Below are 21,599 nucleotides of genomic sequence, written 5' to 3'. Positions count from 1 at the left end.
ATGTATTTCTTGCAGTAATGCATCTGGCAGCTTGTTTTCTTCTTTGCGGGCAAAACACTGGGAATAAGTCTTTTCTGGCCAACCTCATCTTCATCGTTTTCACCGAAATGTTGTATGTTACTGGAAGCAATGTCATTTCCGCTCAGTGTTTTGTCACGTTGTGAGACTTTTGCATCTAGAATGTTGCTAAGAGTACACGCAAGAGCTCTGAAAAAAAAAAAGGAAAGTAGGAGCTGCTGGTTATCGCGGCACGCGGCTGGTTATCGCATGTGACGAGCGAAGGGGGTCACTTCACGCCCATTATCACACTTTCTACATATTTATGACCGTGCACTAATTCTGCTGCTGCCAGAGCACTCTTAGGAGCAAGGGAATATACTTTGTTGTGTGTACAGTCTGAAGGATTTTACCTATTTGACAAATTTGTAAACATTACAGAGCACTTGGGAAAATGAGAAAAGTTTTATTTACCTGTTGAAGCTGCTACAGGCATCACCAAGCTGTTCGTTTTGGTGCATAGGTAATGGATCTTTAGTTAGGTGGGGCTGTACGCATGCAGATTGCCAGAGAGGAAGCACAAGATTCAGGTAAACTAAACAAAAATGCCTACTTTTCAGCAAATGCTCTGTAATAAATGTATTTGTAGAATGTACACGATTGTGTGCATAGCATTGCAAAGGGCCCTTCACCAGGTCTGGCCGTATTGAGCTGACGAGCACAGTGCATGCAATGTATGCTAACGATCACGTCTACAAAGTACTACACTGCTGCGCGCCGCACTAGGAGCTGAAATTTCACTGTGCCAATCGCACAAGTGTGCTTGCATAAATTCCAGTGCTGTGACATTACTTTCAGTAATAGGCGACTTCGAGAATTATTCAAGGCAACATCAGTTATTTGTTTGACCTGTTGCTTCAGTAGACAATTTAAAGTTTAGAGGCCTAATAAAACCTACGAACCGGATGTCTGTGAGTCTTTGTTTTACTAGAGTAAGAGGGATAGCAAGAGGGACCATACTTCCATTTCATCTGCTAGTTCTAATGTCGTGCAGTCACGCACGCAGCAAACGAAGCTATATGCCATTTTCTGTCGGGTTCCAATGCGCAATCATGCTCTTTGATCCGCTTACGTCTGCCTCGTTGCTCGTGACTGTGACACCTACTTATACCTCTAATCAGGTGTACTCGTGCCGAGCACGCAAAATTGTGTACTGCGCAAAACAAGACAAACGCAACAGGGGTGCGATCGGAAATGGTTGTTCGGCGCGTTCGTTCGGTTACCGGCGCGCGCGATTGGCCTACTCCGCGCCGACGTCGCCAGCCGCGGGGCACTGCCCCGTTTTTGGCGACGTCAATATGACGACACGCTCCTGTCATTCATCCGCCCACCGAGCATTTCGTCCGAACGCGACGGGAGTTGAGAAGTTTGGGGCGATCATACGGCTTCGCATGGCGCGTCTGGTGGATTGGATTGGATCCAACAGGCGGCCTTTTCGGCTTTGGAATAGCACGTTTGAATCCAATCCAAAGTTTAATTCGAGAAAATGGCGCTTCCGTTGGGAACTTAGGTTGTTGCTGTTGGAGGAGAGCGGGTGGCGGTGCGAAACGCGTTTGAAGAAATGGCAGAAAGTGAATTCCGGCGTTGTTTTTGTTTCTCGAAACAAATAATTCGTTGGTTGTACAGAGAAATCAACAACATCATTGGTGCCAGCGAGCCACTGGAATGTTGTCGCTGCCCCTTGAAAAGTGCGCCTCTCCTCCCGTCGTTTTCTTTTTCTTTTTTCTTCTCGCTGTGCGCGACACCACCTAGGGACAACGCAAAGAACCTAATAGTTATAAATTGCAGTAGTCACACATACTACTATTTGAAAACGTGTTTGGGCTTGAGAAGAAAAAATACATTTCTTTAGATAAAGATTTAATTCATTTGGAAGACGAGAAACATTTGGTTTTGTAGTATACCGTTTGCAAGCAGACGACAAACGACGGAAGTAAACTTCCGGGGAGGTCACCGCTTCCTGATTGGCTGCTCTCTCCGCCCCGCTGTCACAAATTTTGCATACTGCAACTTTGTGACGTTGCAGCAACTGAACAGAACGCGTATCGAACAGAATATCTCCGATCGCGCCCCAGTTGTGCACGAGACACTCACCGGAAGTGCACCGCTTGGCAAAAATGGGTGAGAGAGAGAGAAAAAAAAAAAAAAAAAACGAAGGCGGGTCCAGTGACTTATCCGTCACATGATCCTCTGGCTCTGGTATGGGAGAACTCGGAGAAGGAATTTCCCTTGCGGAGGCTAGATGGGGGCAAGTGGAGAAAGTGTATGTTGTTGGCAGTGATGCTCGCCTCCTGAAATCATGTGTTTGCCACACTTCAAATATTGCTCTCTCTGATATTAATGAACTATTTTGAAAAATTCTTGCGGTAGCACACTCCTTAAAGGACACGCAACAACTTCCAGTGTACGACCAAAATTTGCTATGTGGCCTGGTGAAGGGCCCCTTCACCAGACTCAGTTTCATGAGAGAGAACAAAGCAAGTTTATTTTCCCCGCCTGGTTTTCTTCCTTTTGCTTTAGGACCAGTACAAATAAATCAGCTTTTGAGTCGCATGGATACGATGCTGGGGGATCCCAACCAGCCATTATTGTTTGTCGATAAAGTAGAAGGGTTTAAGTTAGCTCTGTTACCTGCTAGGTGTTCCCTTTAAGGTTGAACCATACTGTACATTCATTCTGGTTCTTGGCTGTCTTGTCTGCCACTTCTGTAAGACCTTTTATGTTATTGAATTGTTGGTTGCAAATCCATAAAAAGTGTGACAGAGTACTGTTGGGCAGAATATAAGCTCATTATTAAGCTAGTGCTGCTTACTTATTGGTATTAATTTTTTGCAGAGAACATGTGGTGTGCAGTTATGGCTGTGTTACTGAATTCCTTTTTATTCCTGTAGTATCTACAACTGGCACGGACTCTCAAGTATTACGGCTATCTCCAGTTTGCTCCCTGCTTTTGCGACTATCCACAGCCTGATACTCGGGTTCTCATTAGTGCTGGTGGTAGAGAGCTCAACTTCAGGCTTGCCTTAGCACAGGTAAGTGGGCATTAGTTTAAGGGTTCTTATCTCACTTATTGATATGATATTGCTAAGCAGTTATTATGTGCCGCTGCCAAATTCGAACATTGAGAGAAAGTGTGCATTATGTTATTTCCAAATAGTGATAATCCTTTTCATTCTGATATGCATTGCATAGTGTGTGCTTGCATAAATATCTGTGATCACATTATTCAGGATAATATGGTCATGTAGGGTCCATGGGTTACGCTGCATGCGCGGCTAGCACAGAAAACAAGCTCGGGATTTATCCCCCACTTGGTCAATCTGTAATGCATCCCCACCCAAACGGTGCAACTAAATTGCAGCCGTTTGGGTTGTGCCACTAAGACAAAATGGTGACATACACATGAGAATGTATTGCTCGGGATATAAACAAAAGGAAATTTGGTGGAGGGTTTCGTCTTCATAAACAATAGTAGAAGACTAGGAAAGCCTGTCAGCTCACTTTTTGTTGTGAGTGTTTGGGTGACGAGCTTGCTTACAGGGCAACCAAAAGCTGGACGAACAGAGAATGTTTCACTCTTGGACATTTTTTATTTAACTTCCTGTTCACTCAGTGTAAAGTCCATCCTCCTCACCGAAGGGACAGAAATTGTCCTTTTTTTTTTGCAAATTTAGAATGAGCATATGCTGCTTTGCCACAGTGACTGGGGGCAGCAGAAAGGGGGTCTGTGTTCTCACAGATGTCTTAACCAGTCACCTCATTTCATGTGTCCGTGCCCTGGTGCGGCATTTTCTAATAGAGGTGCATGCTAAGTTCATGTTAGGACGCAGCTCTTAGTCACCCGTTCCTGCATTAAGCGTCGACCTCAGCGTTGGGATGAAGAAATAGAGCGGACGCGGAGCACAGCAGAGGATGAAAGGCAGCGAAAGCAAAGAGAGTGCTAGAGGAAAGCAGAGGAGGAGGGTAGAGCGGAAGCATGAGGAGGAAAGTGGGGAAGGAAAGCATGGTGAAAGGGTGTCATAGTTGGTGCCATAGCAGCGTGCACCGTCACCCGGTTACCAATAACGCCATTACTAAGGCATGCGGCACACGCATTCACTGATACCACATGTAGAAACAAAGTGGGCTTTAAATCCTCTGCACCTGTGCTACTTCGCCTGCACCGCTGCTGCTTGAGAAAGCGCTCCACGCGAGCCACGCGTTCCTGTGTTTATGCTTTCTTTCTGAACTATGAGTGACACCACCGGTGGCAGTGCGTCGTCTGCCGCTGATGCTAAATGAGGTGCCCGAGCAGAGGCTCAGTGTTGCCACCGAGAAGACCCTGCTGTTCAGATTCAAAGTCCTTGCCTCAGTATATCGCGAATTCGAAAGACCTAAACGGCTACACTCAAATTTCGCATTAGGGAGTATTGTAATTGTCAATGAATTTTGTAAATGCATCTTGTACGTGTTGTCCCATGGCTTCTACAAAAAAGCTAATGTTTTAATGCTAAGAAATACCACTCTTAAATAACAATTTGATTAATATACAGTGAGAAAGAAGCAAAATGGAGGATTGTATCAGGGTAAGCATGAAGAAAGTGTCCAATCTTGGGCTTCAGTTGCAGAAAAGAAAAGAAAAAAAGCTACTTTATTTTACCTACCCATTCTCTTTGTTTTTCAATAGGACCAGTACAAAGAAATCAGCTTTCGAGTCACAAGAATACGATGCTGGAGGATCACAACAGCTGTGAGTCAATAAATGGCATCACTGTCCTTTTCATGTTAAAGTTAAGCATTGTGTATTCTCAGAATGTTGAGTATATATATCTAATATCAGGGTGTCATGTGCTTGTTCGCAGTGCCTTAAAAGGGCTCAGAAATGTCATTAGCAGCAGTTTACAGGTGTGATGTCCACTTCTGGCAAGAGATGACCTGCATTATAAAAAAGTAGTGTTCTTTTAATTTTTTTAATTTATTTTGTTGCTGCAGAAACGTAGTTCACGAACATTTATGATGTAATCTTCACTTTTATTCATCCCCATGAGCTATTTATTTTTGAGCTTCTCTATATTTTGTTACAATTTCAAGCATAGCGTGACCCCCCTTGTGCGAGTGTGCAGCGTGATTTCCTGGTAAACATGAGAATCTTTGCTTCTTAGGTGATAGACCATGCAAATGGAGAGTGTTCTGGGAACTCTCAAAGTTCAGATGGAAAGCACCAGAGACTGGAGCTTTCGTTCGAGTACCTGATGAGCAAGAACAAGCTCCAGTGGATCACAGTGGTCAGCAGTCAGGTATGTGGCAAACTAAACAAGAAGAGTTGCATTTCATTCATTTAATTTTATTTCGGCATTATGGTACATGTATAGCATGCACAAAAATGCTGGGGGTACAGACTAAAAGCCAAAGAAGGCTTGATGGTGTCTGTACCCAATAATTGCACTTTGGCAAGGACAAAAGAAAATGTTCATGTGCGACAAGCACACAATGACAAAAACTATGCATGTGAAATATACTGCCAAAAGTCTAAGACTAAACACAAAATACTTCGTTGCATGACATAAAAAAAAAAAAGAAAACAGCAGCACTACAGCAAACAGTGTTGGTGGTTTAAGAGAATAGGCAATGTATATGCAATCATTTGTCGGCCATAGTTACCATATTTACTCGCATAATGATCGCAGTCGCGTAATGATCGCACCCCTAAATTTTGTCGTCAAAATTCGATTTTTTTTATTTCCCGCTTAATGATCGCACCCCGAACTTGCCGCAGCGGTATGTCGTGTGCTAAGTCTAGCTAATAATGATCGCGCTTACCATCTGTCGAATGCTACGCGAACGACTCTTCAAGACAAGCCAAGCGGCCTGCACGCACCAAACATTCTTAAGTAGATGCCTCATTTCATTACTTTCATCACTTTCCGCACTTCCATGACAAAATGAGGTGCAACCGAAATCGCCTTTATTATGGGTTGGCTTTATAATGGTTGGTGTCAACAAAAACAATAAAGGCGCATTTCGATTCTTTTCATCTGCTTTTGCACTCGTGAGCACGCAACAAATCGCGCGCGGCAATGATAGTAGTCACGTTTACTCTGATACGTTAAATGTGTACCCTATTCATACGCCGACGCTTGTAACACAGCTAAGATATTCGCCCACCCTTAGCAGAAACGTGCCGTATTGGGATAGTAGTGAAGACAGATGCCGCAGTTTCCGCAGCACGTCGGCCATGCATTTCTATGTCACTGGCAGCTAAGCGCGCCCACCTGTTTCTGTCCCCTCCAAGTGGACATGGCTACGTTACTGCCGCAAACTTGCCGATATTAACGATATTATTCATCACTGATACGGAAGAAACTGTTTCAATACACGTAATGTACTCACGAGAAGAAAAAAAAAAAATCGCTTTCGGTTTGCTCCGCCTGCCGCCATTTTTGTTTTGGTGTCCCGCACCCGCAATCTCGCATCCCGCAGCAAACGCGAGGCGAAAAAAATTTTTTTTTTTTTCCGCGGGAAATTTAACCCGCGTAATGATCGCCCTCCTGAATTTGCGTCAATTTTTCTGACAAAAAAAGTGCGATCATTATGCGAGTAAATACGGTAGTATGAGTCCATGGCGCAAACAAAAAAATTATTCCGCATGTATAATTCTTTCTGTCAAGTTAGACAGTTCAGTCACCTACAGATTGTTTGTTTTAATCCTTTGTTTATAGTGTGTCATTAGTATAGAATTGTACACGTTGACAACAGGTATTACGTCTTAACTTTATAGGTGGGCCTTGTGTGAGTGTTATACGGAGCATTGACAATCAAACGGACAGTCCTTTTTTGTTTTATAGAAAGCATGAGAATGTTGCAAATTGTTGTGGTTCCGCATACAAAGTATCAGTGGCACAGTTTTGAAAGGAAAAATGAATTATACAAGTTTTACATTTTCTGGCAAAAGAAAACAAGTGCGCGATGGTATACAGTTGAATCCGACTATATCGAACCTGTTTACATCAAATTATACTGTATATCGAACAATTTCTGGACACGGTATAGTTACAATGGGTATATATAGCAAAAATTATGCTTACATCGAACAAAAATAGTAGCAACTCCAGATATATCAAATGTCAAGCGGCGGAAAAGTGCCCCCAAAGTTAGCTTTCCCTCGTGGCGGGGGGAAAACCCGGCAACGCGGCTCTATCCAACCGCTCTCCCTATCGCGACCGCGCTGCCTCGGACGAGCCGTCGACACCCCCCTGCAAAACATGATCCTGGCCCGCCCGCAGCGCTTGCTCAGACAGCCAATCAGAGGCTCTTGTGCCCTCGTTCACGCAAGATGGCGAAAGTGCAAGTTGTCTCGCTGCTTTTCTGGTTCATTGTGTGTGCACCTTGTGGGCCTTCTCCCACAGTGTTGCCGTGATGAAGCGGAATTCGCCTTTCGTCGTGAAGCTCGAAATCGTAAATCGGGTCGAACGCGGTGAGAAGTCAGATGTCCCCGCAGCGTCCAAGATTCCGAGGAGCACTCTCAGTACGATTTTGAAGAATACGGGGGAGATTAGGGCTAAAGCGGCCAAACTGGCGACCCGGTGCCTGTGGCGCCCGATGCGTACGTACTATGTATGGCCGTGTACGAGTGGTTCATCCGAAATTGCTTCAGCCGTGCCAGCTTCCGCGTGCTCGGTGATGACTGTAAATTCTGATGAATGCGACGAAGCCGTTGCCGGTGTTGCCGAAGTTTGGAGCGAGCTGTCAGAATTTCCAGAAGCTGTTGATGAAGCAATGCTGGACGAGTTTGTGAGTGCAAATGATGGTGTTGCTACCACAGGAGAGCCCGAAAATGAAGACTACATTGCCGACATCGTACCAAGCACAAGTGAAAGTGGACACAATGAGGAAAGCAACGACGGTCCTTTGCCCACATTCTCGGAAGTGATTGGTGCGCTCGCACTAGTTCGGTGCTTCTGCGCAATGCGGAAGGTTGCGGCCTCAGCTGCTCCGACTCCTTAGACAATGTGGAAAAGTGCGTGCGTCGCAGGCAGCAAAATTGCCCAAGCAGAAGAAAATGCAGGACTATTTCATGTGAAGCTAAGCAAGTTTCATCAATAAAATGATTTTGTAAATGGAATGTGCTTTTATGACATCCAATTATTTAGCAGGCTTATATCGAATTATGCTCTATATCGAACTGATAGGCGTTTTTTTTGCGAATTCGATATAGTCGGGTTCGACTATAACAATGCGAGAAAGGCTGGAACAAACAGAATCAGACTGCGAATCTCAGGATATGTGTTCATTAAAAAGTATACCAAGGCACTTCACAGCAGGAACCACTTTGATTTTTGATGTACCAAGAAAAAGCACCAATCAAACTTCCTCGTTTTCAGCTCTAAATAATACCGCTTTTGTTTTAGACATATCTATAGTTAGCGAGTTGCTCATACTCCAGGCGTGCAGTTTCATGAGTATGTTATTGGCTCTGGTTTGAATTTTCAATAAATCTGATCCTAAAAAAACAAGCTAGTATTGTCAGCATATGCTATAAATTGGGTATTGTCAGCTATTTTTACTACGTCATTAATATAGACATTAAAAAGTGGCGGCCCTAGGATGCTTCCCTACAGTACTCTGCTGTTTAGGGATCAAAGGGTTGATTTGTAATTATTCAGTTGTACCTGCTGCCGGCAATGACTCAAGTAGCTTTGCAAAAGTGTAAAAAATGCTCCGCAGAATCCGTAATGCTCTAGCTTTTTTAAAAGTGTGATATGATTAATCCGATCAAAGGCTTTTCAATAGTTGATAAATATTCCAAGTACGTAAAGTTAAATGAGAAGAAAGGGGGTTAACTGAGGGGCCCGATTTTTATTAGTCATATCATAAGAAGCCAACAAACACTGACACCAAGGACAACATAGGGGAAATTACTTGTGCTTAATAAATGAAATGAAGAAACAATAAATTAATGGAAATTAAAGTGGATGAAAAAACAACTTGCCGCAGGTGGGAACCGAACCCACAACCTTCGCATTTCGCATGCGATGCTCTACCAATTCAGCTACCGCGGCACTGTTTCCCCATCCACTTTCTTTGGTATTTATGTGTCCTAGTAGAACCCTGGGAGTGTTAGCCAGCGCCACCACTCACAGACATTGGCGGCAGACGTGGAACATCTTTTTTGCTGCAGGCGTCACGAGAATGTGATCTTTTTGGGTGAAGGCATCAATGCTGCCGGATTCGAGACCCTCGTTATGTAATAAACGAGAAGAAAGGGGGTTAACCGAGGGGCCCGATTTTTATTAGTCATATCATAAGAAGCCAACAAACACTGACACCAAGGACAACATAGGGGAAATTACTTGTGCTTAATAAATAAATGAAGAAATGATAAATTAATGGAAATTAAGGTGGATGAAAAGACAACTTGCCGCAGGTGGGAACTGAGCCCACAACCTTCGCATTTCGCGTGCAATGCTCTACCGGTTGAGCTACCCTCGGTTAACCCCCTTTCTTGTTTATTACATAACGAGGGTCTCGAATCCGGCAACATTGATGCCTTCAGGTAGCATGTGTGGGTTTATTGACCAGTTGCCTTCACCTAAAAAGATCACGTTCTCGTGACGCCTGGGGCAAAAAGGACGTTCCACGTCCGCCGCCAAGGTCTGTGAGTGGTGGCGCTGGCTAACACTCCCAGGGTTCTACTAGGACACATAAATACCCAAGAAAGTGGATGGGGAAACGGCGCCGCAGTAGCTCAATTGATAGAGTATCGCACGCGAAATGCGAAGGTTGTGGGTTCGGTTCCCACCTGCGGCAAGTTGTTTTTTCATCCACTTTAATTTCCATTGATTTATCGTTTCTTCATTTCATTTATTAAGCACAAGTAATTTCCCCTATGTTGTCCTTGGTGTGAGCCGCCGGGACACATGCAATTGCAGCGCACACCATTTCCCTTGGAACTCGTGTTGAACAGCACTGCATTCTGCATAGCCTGCACGAGAATCAAACGGAGACATTGCACTTCGTAACTGAGCATTCGTCACGTGTACACTTTACCATCAGGTCGGTGGCTGACTGAAGTGGGCCAGAAAAATGGTCTTATGAAGTATTGTCAGCGTCCAGAGACATGCTGTCTGTGCAGCTGCAACAGGCTGTGTTTGTGCAGGCAATTCTGCTGAGTGTGTGCCTGCAAGGCATGGTGGGTGAGCTGCTACTCAAGAAGCAAGGCGCTGACCGGCCCCAGGGTACCAACCCTCGCCAGAGGCCCAGCAGCAGTCGTCGTGGCTCGTGGAGCTTCCTCAAGCGCGATGGTTCCAGCTACCAGATCTCTGTCAGCCGATCAGCATCTACCGACGGTATCGTCCATGAGACGGTGAGGACATGGCTTCTCTTCGCCAAGTCCACCAGCATGCCTAGGATTGGACTGCGCTGTTTTGATTCATCTGATAGTGTGCTGTGGGACCCCATTGATGTTAGCCTGGTTGTTGCACTTTCCTTGCTGCTCTTTTTTGGTGCTGTTGCACACTTTTGGAACAAAGCCCATAGAAATCTTGGCTTCCTAGTTGTTATGTTTTCTTCAATCTAGATTTTTAAGAGTACAGAATCTTGGGTGGGTTTGTAAGACTGCATTAGCTACACAGAATGAAAGAACATAGACACTAGGGAAGGTAAAGACAAGATGAGTGCTGATTTCAGCATTTGTTGAAATGAATTGAATTCTGGTATTTTACATGGCAAAACCATGATTGCCATAGTGGGGGGACTCCAGGGATCTTCAGCATGCCCCCAATGCACAGAACACGGGCGTTTTTTCATTACACCCTCTTTGAAACCAAGTTGCTGCGGCTGAGATTCGATTTCGCGACCTCTTACTTAGCATTGCAACACCATAGCCACTAAGCAACTGCAATGGGTTTTCATTGCGTGTTCTGTCTTTACCTTTTCTCATGTATGTGTCTTTTCGTGTGGTGTAGCTGCCTAAATCTTAAATGTTTTGTTGTTCCATGAGAAGTGAGTGAATGGGGTTCTACACCAAGCAAGGTACAAACATGATGGTGATGATGATTATGATGATGACAACGACGTTGATTGCTTGTGTAGCTAGTGTCGAGCAGGTGTTCAGGAAAGGAATGATATTAACTGTGTAGAGTGAGACATTATTTCGTATGTTGTTGATTTTTGCCTCAGCATAACGGTAAACTGTATTTGTTAATGGATTTACTGCTTATTTGTTTATTTGCTCTAAGATTATATTGCAGTTGGGAGTCGGTGGTGGTACTCAGAATAACATTTTTGGCGATCAATAAGTGATTGCAACTCAAAAGGTTTTTGGAAAATTGACCAGTTAGAAAGCAAGACTGAGACATTTTTACACTTTTCCTTGTGACTTTCTTTAAAGGTGAAATATGGTGCAAGATAAAATGTTTTTTCAAGCACTGGCGTAATTTGAATAAGATATATGTGGAGGTGGGGGGGGGTGGGGTTATTGTAAGCTCCTGGGCCAAATTTTGATCTGGATAAGTTCTAGGAGTTGTGGCTAATATAAATACTAAGTGATTATGTTTGCTTGGGAAAACGTTCTTCTAGACCAGGGGCTCCCAGATTTTCTGGCCCAGCTGCTGTATTCTCACATTTAGCGTATTTATTCAATTACAAGGCGGTCAGCATTATAAGGCGAGGATGCCAGTTGGGACACCAGAGAAAAAGGACTTAAGTATGCACACTAATATAAAGTGATGTAGAGTGTCCTACAGGTTATTTAGATTCAGCAGGGATTGCCCAAAATACCAAGTAATCTGGAGCCTCCAGAGTAACCAGAATAATTGGTGCGGGTTAACTGCGAATTTCACTTTGAAGTGGGATTTCATGGCAGCACAAATTTTACCTTTTGGTGTAGCTCTACGGCAGTGCAGCATGCATTGCTGGGAAGTCATGCCATATGGAAAAATTGGCATTGCTGTGAAGTCGCACCTGAAGGTGCAATTTCAAATTCACGTTTAATGCACTCGCCAGCTTTACTGTTAAACTTTTTGAATTCCCGATGCGAGTTATACGCACAAAAATACAGTATTGCCTCACCTGCCAAGGTTTATTAGTTGCTACAATTTTTGCTGCCATCTAGAATCTGGATTGCTGGAAATGTCGCACTGGTACTGCTATATTGAAACAGTAACTGAATCTGTCATCCTCACATGTAAGGGTGCGTGAGAGGGGGAGGGACTTGAGGCTAAGAATTCTGAGGAAAAAACCTCTTGTTATATTCAAATAAATACAGTACTAGCCATTACAAAGAAGCAGAATGAAGTGTTTACGCGATGCACACTGTGGATAATCTTATCACTGTCACATTGCATTCCCGCATTCTCTTTATCAGCCTGTGGTCAAACATGAGATTATGTGTAGAGCGCAAGGTTGCACAGTTTACTCAGCAGCATACACGTATCTCTTGTTGTGACTTATCTCCTTTCCCGCACTCCTGGGAGAGATGTGTGGTGCAAGATATGGCATCATGATTATTAAGGCCAGACAGAAATGGCAGTATCTTGACATTGCTCCGTGCAGCTGTACTCGGGCGTCTTTCAAATAACTACACAGTAGAAGTCATGGTGTTTGCACAGTACTGCTGAAAGCGATTGCACAACCCCACAGTTATGTAGGGCTGTTTTCTTGCATTCCTTTGCCTTGCTGTCATTGTAGAGGACTAGTACAGTGCATTCATTGTCATTGTGAGTGGACTGTATTGTAATATGTCTTTGCTGTGCTGTAATGTGTAGTTACGTGCAATGGCTTCTCATACTGCCTAGCCTAAATCCCTTCGTTAGCTGTGTTCAACAGTTGTCTCCTTTTGTATGAGTCAATGTTGCTAGTGCTAAAATTTCAGCATCTTGTGTCTTTGTGCTTTTAGCGAGAGGATGGCAAGTCTAGGACAAGGGAGGCCACTCGAAAGCACAGTGTAAGTTGGCCTTAACTTGCGATTCGTCCATGTTCATCATATTTCCTGAAAAAAAGTAATGTGTGCAAGTTCGAAGAAATGGAAGCATGCTCTTATTTAGATGTGCAAGCTTAGCAGTGATGAAGCAGATGAACAGCAGTATCAAAGCAGATTAGCGTTTGCTAGACTGTCTCATGCAGCTTATCAGTGCCAAACACAATTATGAAGCATGTTCTGTTGGAGGCACAGCGGGGCATCACAGCTGTTCTATTGTTTAAGCTCTACCACAACTGGTCTGCGCAAAATATAAAAGTAGGCTAGAGACATTACACTTAGCACTAATGGGATAAGAGAGCAGGAATGGAAGCTCAATGTGCAAATTGTTAGGCTTCCTGTTCTTTAGCTCAAGAACCATAGCAGGTTTCTATCAAAGAGGCGGAAATTATATGTCACTATGCTTATTGTTATGCATCATTGTGAGGGTTACCAAAAGAATAAAAGAAAAAAGAAGGTTGGACTTTATTAAGCAGAAAATTTTGTCGTTCCAGATGCCTTTCTTTTTTCATTAGCATTTTTTTAGATGTGCGTAATGTTATGAATAATGTTAATGTGTCTCATGACACAGTAAGCGTGCAGGCTCTACTCTTCAGAAAATAATTTGTGGTACATTTTTGTGAACATCTGCTATCGCTACATTGCAAATGTGAATCCTGCGTGCAAGCATTGCCTTTTAACATGAGAAGTGCCACATTCCTGTGAAGCAAGCAGCAAACGCAGCTTATCCGAATCAAGCTACAGCGATAGTCATGTGTTACTGTTTTGTACTTGCCACACACTGTACACGTCATTACGGCAGTTTAATTTTGCAAAGACAAGCTAGTGAGCATTAGAGATAAAACTTCTTGCTAAAAAAAAGAAGAAAGAAAGATATGCTGCAGTTTTGTCTGTTTAAGGTCATCTGCACACATTTTGTGCAGAATATTGAAACGCACTAACAAGTGAATGTACGTACAGAGGTTTAGCTGCTACACGTGTCTCTGTGATAGCATTTGGTTGTTAGCGTAATGCATAACAAACCTACAACACTAGTTTTATGCATGTAGATAGCATGTTTGGTTTTTATCTCTTCCAGGACCCTAAACGCAACAGTGGGATCACGTCCCCAAAGGCAACCATGGAGAACGACGCGTTTGAAGGCATTGGGGATGACGATCTTTGAGCATCATTTTATACAAAGGACTCGAAAGGAGATGTGACTGTTGTGACATACGCACTCTTTTTAAGGATGGGTGTTGGCATGAAATGATGAGTGGTTGGAATGCTTTCATAGCCTTGTGTTGTAAAACTTCAGAATTCCAGCAGTGAGTGCAAGATTTATTTTCAAAAGCTCGATTGTGGGTACTGTCCTTGTATTTCTACTTGCTAACATAAGCTGCATCTTATAACACTCGGAAATCATGTTTTGTCTTGCTGGGTGATTGAAGTGTGGCTTTTGTTGTGCGCTGCTAGTGTGACAATGTTTATGAATGGCTTTATTCTGCTCCACATCTTATTTCTCTATGCACAATCACTCTGTGTGTGGCAAACGTGTGTCTAGAGTGCTTTATCTTTTTCTACAATGCTCAAGTGAAGTGATAGTGCAGTACAGAATGGACAGGTTCTTGAGTGATGGCCCTCACTTTGTCCAGCTGACGTTCGCAGCTACATAATGGTATTTCATGGCTTTATGCTATCGTTGCTAAAGAAGCAGAAAGTATGCACCTACTTCAGTTTCTAACGAACTTTTGCCCCCTTCTAGCTCTGATGTTAGCTGCACTTTTGGCACAGGCTCTCCTGTAGCCATGGCCTTCACAAATTGTGCATCTCACCAAAAATCATCTTGGCATCTTTTATGATATGGTTAAACAGTATATGGCACTCACCACAACTCTTGGTGAGCGTTTCTTCCTCTGGCAAGTTCGATGTGCTGGGTTGGGTTCCTCAGGCTTACAGTGCTGTCAGCATAAGAGTGGTAGAAAGTGCATCGGTGTTTGTCATTGAAAGTTGTGCTGTAATTTCAGTGATGTAATTCTTTTGCAGTCGCACAGAATGTTAGTGTTATCTTAAATTTGTATGACCTCTAGAACTAGCCAGTGGCAACATGCATTATATCACACATTTTTGCATTAAGTTGATTGGAGACATTGCAGAGAAACACCTAAGGATTAAGTGCAAAGGAATGGTAAAGAGAAGTCAGCAGCATGCAAGGCACCGGGTAATTGGTGAATAAGAAAAAGTGAAATGGGTTTAGCATTTGGCAAGATTTTGCCAAGTTTTCTCTCACCATTGCTGACAAAACTTGATCAGTATTGGCCACTCCTGTTTTGAAGCAGCTGTACATCCTGTGTTGCAGCTCATCCTTGGCACATTCTTTTATTTCATAATTAATTTGCATGGCCTTGATTCAGGCTGCTTAAGAAAAAAATAAAACTAAAAAGTAATATCCCCTGTCTCACAAAAGGATACTGTACGAATTGTTGTATTCAAAGGCATTGCACGAATTGTTATGGTTGAAGGCAGTGTTAAACAACTGATAATAGCAATATTGACTGGTCACATACGCGCTGTCACTGCACAAGTTAAAACGAAATCTGACTTAGGGCGAAAAAAACAAGGAATTAAAACAGAAGGGAGTTTCAAAGTGTTGTGAACAGTAATCCTTGCTGAAATTCCACTAACTTGCCACTTGGTGCTTTAGGTGTTGGTGTTATCAGATAATTGTAGGTGATGTGCTACTGGTCTCTTTCCTTAGCCCAAGCTGTAAACAATGGTTGATGTGAGACAGATTGACATGTGTTTTGTTTCTGTGGCGTGGGTCACCCCATTGGCAGCTACAATTTTTATGGTTTACATTTGCTGCTGCTGCCACAACATTCCTTGTGGAGATGGCATGTTTGGTCTCATTTTTGAAAGCCTGGTAATATTAGAATTGTGGCTTGTTCATAACACTGTACATATCTGGCACTGAAAGAGTGATGCAGGTTTTTGCTGGATGTGTGCTGGCACAAATGGGGAGTGCAGTTCTAGACATAACTTCCGGGGAGAGGGGGTAGGTTACAGTATCATACTTAAGGTTGTGCGCAGCATGCCAGAATTGTGACCTGAAACTTGTTAGTACTCTGGCTACATGTGGCCTCTCAAGAGAACTCGTGCACCCGATGTGTACATACAACAACGAATCTAAAAACATCTGTTTGTTTACGTCCTTTTATGCTTAATTTTATATGCATATCTGAATGTTGTGCTTGGCTATAGCCTAGCTGCAATTTATTTTCCTAGTTTTAAAGCGTTCTGCACGCTTACCTCCCATCCCACTGCAACATTTCTCATTGTTGTCAGGATGTGGTACATTATTGCTGCTGGTGGATGCCATATTTTATGGGGCGCCGATTGAATATTTGCATTGCACTTAACGCTGGGTGGCTTGGCATTGTACTGTGCTGCATCAATGCAGTTTCCATGGAATGAGGTGTTACGCTTGCGTGCGGTTATGTCATAGTGAGATTTGTTGGCCCATTAGCCTTATGTATTGACAGGCATTCTGAAAGTTGTGGTGTTTTTTGTTTGTTTTTTTCGAAGATAGTACCACGAAGGCCACATTGTCTTTAATTATGTTGAGATTAGTTTGTCTTGTTGGCACGTTATGTTCCAGAGCCAGGCTCGCTTACTTTGGGCTATATCTTATATATACATTTGTATACAGCAACTGATTGTTTTATTGATTGATTGCTGCTACTCTTATTTGTAGAACAGCAAAGCTGATTCTATTGCCAAGCCGCTTTCTTCTGGCTGACATGGTGAAATCATTGGTGCTGGTTCTGAGCTGTTTTTTTTTTTCCTTTCTTTCTTTCATGCATAAGCTACCTTTTTACTCTTGTTGTTGCAGGCATCATTGTTTTAATTGTTTAATGTCTGTACATCTGTGTGCTTCCATTGGCTGTGAGGCTTTGCAAAGTTGCCAAATTTGTTGATCGTCCCTTACTTTCATTTTTTTTTTTTTTTTGAGGTTGTTGATGTTGAAATCTCAGTTATAAAGATGAATGATTCAACTCGTGCATAGTAATCCTGTTCTTTGGTGTCTACTAAGAGGGACTGTTTAAACCATATGGTAAAAAAAATCAATGTCCTTTGGCTGTTTACTGCATGTGAAAAAGTGGTTATAGTTGCAATTGCCCAGGTGGCTTTTACAATTGTTTTTGCAACAGCCAGATTTAGTGCCAAAGTATTGCTAAATGATGGAGCACTTTTATTTGCCAACATGCTAGGTAACATATGCTTGTGCGGCCATTGCAGAGCATCTCACTAGTATGCCAATTTTTGCAGCAGCTGGTAACTGCAGGCAGGTTACTCTTTCCTGTTTGAAGAAGGAATGCCATTTGTGTTAGTGTTCTGTGTGTTTTGGTATAAAAAAAAAAAAAAAAACTCACATCCATGTCTAGGCACTCAACTTTCAGGGCAGTTTCTAAGGCTGATCACTTGCGTAATGCTTGCATCTGACACTGGGCACTTTGATCATGTATTTTTGACTTATATGACAAGTAATTACTCGTGGATTTTCGGTTAGGCAGTAAAAGTTTTGTTTAGCAGTGTCTAGTTAGCATTGACTAACTGGACATTTTGGGTGTGATGTGTTTGAAAAGTGCTATTGACACTAAGAGCCCAAAGTGTGCTGTATACTGTCCTGTTGTTCTGAAACTGAAAAAGAAAAGGTAAATGCCAACAGTTGAGTGATTTCATTTTCGGTTAAGCTAGATGGTAGCATCTGGAATTCCGATTCATGTCAGAGGAGCTCGTGGAACTTGTCCCATATTTAGGAGTTCGCTTGTTAACAGGTCGCTTGTTAACAGGTGACCAGAAAGTTTTTTATTTTTCCCCTTCTTGTTAGATGTAGTAACAGACACATTTTTCTCACTTTTGCTTGGAATAATTTGTAACTGCAGATTTCCCATGACAAATGTAGTGTAACTGTGAGAAGCACCATGCCTAATTTTGTTTTTTCCTGCAAATCGTCATGTGGCACGAATTGTGGTGGTCAAGCTCACACCTCAGTGCTCTAAAATCCATAATGCTTAGTGATCCAGAATGTGAAAGCGATCTGCATGTTGCAAACATGAGAGCTGGTCGTTTCTGTGAGCAGTTTTCATCGCTTAGTGGGAAATACTAACATAGCGTGGCATACTTTATATTGCCTGTACATAGCCATGTTTGGAAAAGGCAAGGAGGGAGGGAAATAAATATAATAGGGAAGTTACATCTATACAAATATATATATATATAAATACGATGAATATTTTTTGTATGTGAGGGGGAGAATTAAAACTTCCACTCAACTTCAACTGTGTGAATGAAGTTGTGATGTTTGTTACCAGACAGTTTTAGCTCAATGTTTACAGTCTGCTCTGCTAAGTTGGAAAAATGCTGCCCATGTACAGAATGCTGATGCTAGTAGAGTGGAATGTAATTCTCATTTTGGCAAGTCTACTGACTAAATGAACTGGGAGGTGGGTTTGGCACTTTGCTTCATCATTTCGCAGCCAAGCCATGGGCATGTTGCTCACGTGTCTGTGACCAGCGCTTGTATAAAATATGAAATCACCGTAGCTCTCCTCACTGGCCGAGTGCATGAACTGTGAGCAGAATGTACTGCGAGAGATGCTGAGATAAAGCAGTCTTTCCATTGATGTTCCATTCCAGTGAAACTTGTGATGCCCACCCCAATCATCAGTGGGCGTGATCAGAGGTCACTGCTGAATGTTGGTTCCCGCTCCTTGTTGCAACTTTGGTGCCAATTTACATCTTAAGGATATCTTTTGTCATGTTTCTCATTTAGTATGTTTCTTTATGCCGGTACCTGTGGCTTACATTGTTGTCATTTGTCGAATGGAGCAGGATGTTCTTCCCATTCAAACAGAGGCAATCTCTAAGGAACATGGCCTGCTTGTCTGGTGCAGAAGGTGCGGTAGAGCCTGTTCAAGTATGATAACAGAAAGTTCAGGCACATTGATAACCTGCTCTCTTAACAACCTTTCCTCATCATCTGCCTACACTAATAGCAATTGACTACAGCCTGACCTTAATATAACAAATTATTGAATATAACAAAGTAAATATAAAATTCGGTTGGCTGTGCTTTATTTCAGTATAATATAAATGAAACTGAGAATGCAGGATTTGAAACAATACCAATTACAGCGAAACAAATATTTGTTTGCTGAAAGCTCTGAATACGTGTATCCTGGTAACAGAGATGTCAAATACCAAGCAAGCAGCAACTTGAAATATCACATTCTGGGCATGCATGCGTGCTTCGACTAACGCCTTGGCTTGGCTGGCCTATAGCCGGCAAGCCAATTTCGTGTGTTCATATCGATTGCACTGTTGTATATTAATGATGTTGTAAAGCATGTTATTAGTATTGTTCATGTGCCATGTATCAGCACGAGGAGCCGTTGACAGGCCATAAAAATTTACAAGAGGTTCTTTTCTGGCCTAGAGGCATCATGCTTCCGTTTCTTTCAGTTGAGATTTCTTTCCCGCCAATATCTGCATGTGCACTTATTAGCAATATTGATTATAGATATGGTATTGTCAGATACAACTTCATTATATTGAGGTTTTTCTTTGTCTTGCATTAAAGTCACAAATGACTTCATAACCAAACAATACAAGAATATGGTGAGCTTTGCTAGCAACTGTTTCTTGAAAGCAAGTAGAATTATTAAAGAATAATTTTTACAGCTATGGCCCTTTGTAGCTGCATTGTAATGCTACATTCTTCTGTAGAAAGTAACACAGAGATTTAAAGAGTGCGGTACTTTAGATTAGCCCTTGGAGATTGTCTCTGCAGGAATGTAAATCAGAATAAGGTTTTTGTTTTAAGCCTGTTACCGGTCTATAAAAAGATATTTTGTCTTTCAATCGATTGAGATTGATTGGGGCTCTCCAGAACATTCGATTCTGTTGAAGTTGACAGAAAACTTAATTACCTTTGAAATTGAATAAAATATGACCGAAGATGAAACCACGACTTGCTCTACAAACAGAAATGTATTGAAAACAAGTTTTATGCTACCTCTGTGGAATACCAAATAAGTACAGGCTTGGAAGCACAAAATGTTATATCAACAGTGCAAAATAGGTTTGTCAATAAGCAGTCACTGCATTTTTTTTATAAAACAGTTTTTGTAGCCTGTTTGTCTGAACTGTAGATTGATACTCTTGTCACCATCTGAGATTTCTAGACAAAATTGTTATATGAGGCCTATTTTGACTTCAGGCATATTTCTTTAGGCACTTTAACCGCAAGAACTTCACTGTTAGTAGATTGTTTATGTCTAAGCATGAAGTTTGAGTTGCATGTATGAGGCTAGCAGATAAATTAAATTCAACTGTAGTGGGGCGAATTGAAAATTTTATGGGCTATTGCAATTTACATTTCTAATTATCTGAGTTTGAGTTATTGTAAGTCATCTATATTTTACTTGAGCTTTGGTCACTTAAGCCCGTAAAAAAAATTTTATTCCTGCTGTTCACTGCGTGGTTCCTGAATTGTGCACAATTGCTTCTTACAGCCTGGCATTCTGGGTTTAATGTCACTTTTATAGATCGGCATTTTTAATCTCTTGATAAAATATGTCGTAAAATCTTTTGGCTGTAGCGCTTGGTGCCATTTCACAGCAAGGCTGACTCGACCTCACTTGTGTTGTCTTTAAGAAAAGAAGTATTTTCCTTCTGGTCTGTGTAGTTGAAATTTGCTATGCCACATTTAATTATTGTTTTTATACCTTTTAGTAAACTTTGTGTATGTGACAGTTGTTTTTATACTTCTACCATGAATGTACACTCCCTTTTCTTCCTTCTGAGGTGCGGTCCTCTTTAATATACATTTTTATATGCTACGGTATGTGATAAATGACTTTGATCTTTGTATTTTCACCACAGCTTTGTCAAGCAGTTTGCTTGCACTTTATATTCTCATAACGTGGGTATAATAAATTAACCCAGCAATAGGTGTCTCATTGTTTGGAAACCAACTTGAAACCATTGTGGCTTTTCTTTTAATATAACCTCACTGACACATTCACAACGGAACACACTTGGAAATGCCATGTTATTTGAGAAAGCGCGCAGTATCACTGTTCATAGGTTCAAACCACGAAACTGTTGAAACCGTTAGTGTATCAGTGATATCCTGCAGCAATGACTTTCCAGATATGCAAGCAATTGTTGCACTAGTGCAGCAGCTGTAGTAGTCCGGTGCTCTGCATAAGGTCGTAAAATTTGAATCTGAGCTATGTAGTGTCTGCATTCTGGCTGTGGACAGCATTCCCTATGCAGGCACAGAAAAGCTGTATAGTTTGATACGTACCAGGCAACGGGGCAAAGGCTTTTAAGAGACGTCTCACACTGCTCACATTCCTGACCAAAAAATAGCGCATTACATATGAAAGAAACATATGGGTGTGTGTTATGTACATCAGCGTAGCGTTAAGTCCTGTGCTTTTATGTCATCTGAACCTATTTACTACTGAGCGAACAAGCGACGAATTTCTGCAACGAGCGGCCACAGCGCACCGTGTGCGCACGTGACCAAAACATAGTA

General features: G+C 42.2%; 1 protein-coding gene across 1 annotated transcript in view; it reads left to right on the top strand.

Annotated features, from left to right (window-relative positions):
- LOC126536481 (sorting nexin-17-like) overlaps positions 1-21,037 on the top strand; it is a 39,865-nt gene extending 18,828 nt beyond the window's left edge. The window contains exons 8-13 of the mRNA XM_050183464.3: positions 2,949-3,089; positions 4,724-4,786; positions 5,199-5,333; positions 10,193-10,399; positions 12,932-12,979; positions 14,091-21,037. Coding sequence (XP_050039421.1) covers positions 2,949-3,089; positions 4,724-4,786; positions 5,199-5,333; positions 10,193-10,399; positions 12,932-12,979; positions 14,091-14,177 — 681 coding nt within the window. The 3' untranslated portion in view covers positions 14,178-21,037. The remainder of the gene's footprint in view (positions 1-2,948; positions 3,090-4,723; positions 4,787-5,198; positions 5,334-10,192; positions 10,400-12,931; positions 12,980-14,090) is intronic.
- The last annotated feature ends 562 nt before the right edge of the window (positions 21,038-21,599 follow it).

This window comes from Dermacentor andersoni, chromosome 4 (assembly GCF_023375885.2).
Source record: "Dermacentor andersoni chromosome 4, qqDerAnde1_hic_scaffold, whole genome shotgun sequence".
Lineage (NCBI taxonomy): Eukaryota > Metazoa > Arthropoda > Arachnida > Ixodida > Ixodidae > Dermacentor > Dermacentor andersoni.
Note: the sequence above shows the minus strand (reverse complement) of the source record. Positions and strands in the feature narration are given on the sequence as shown.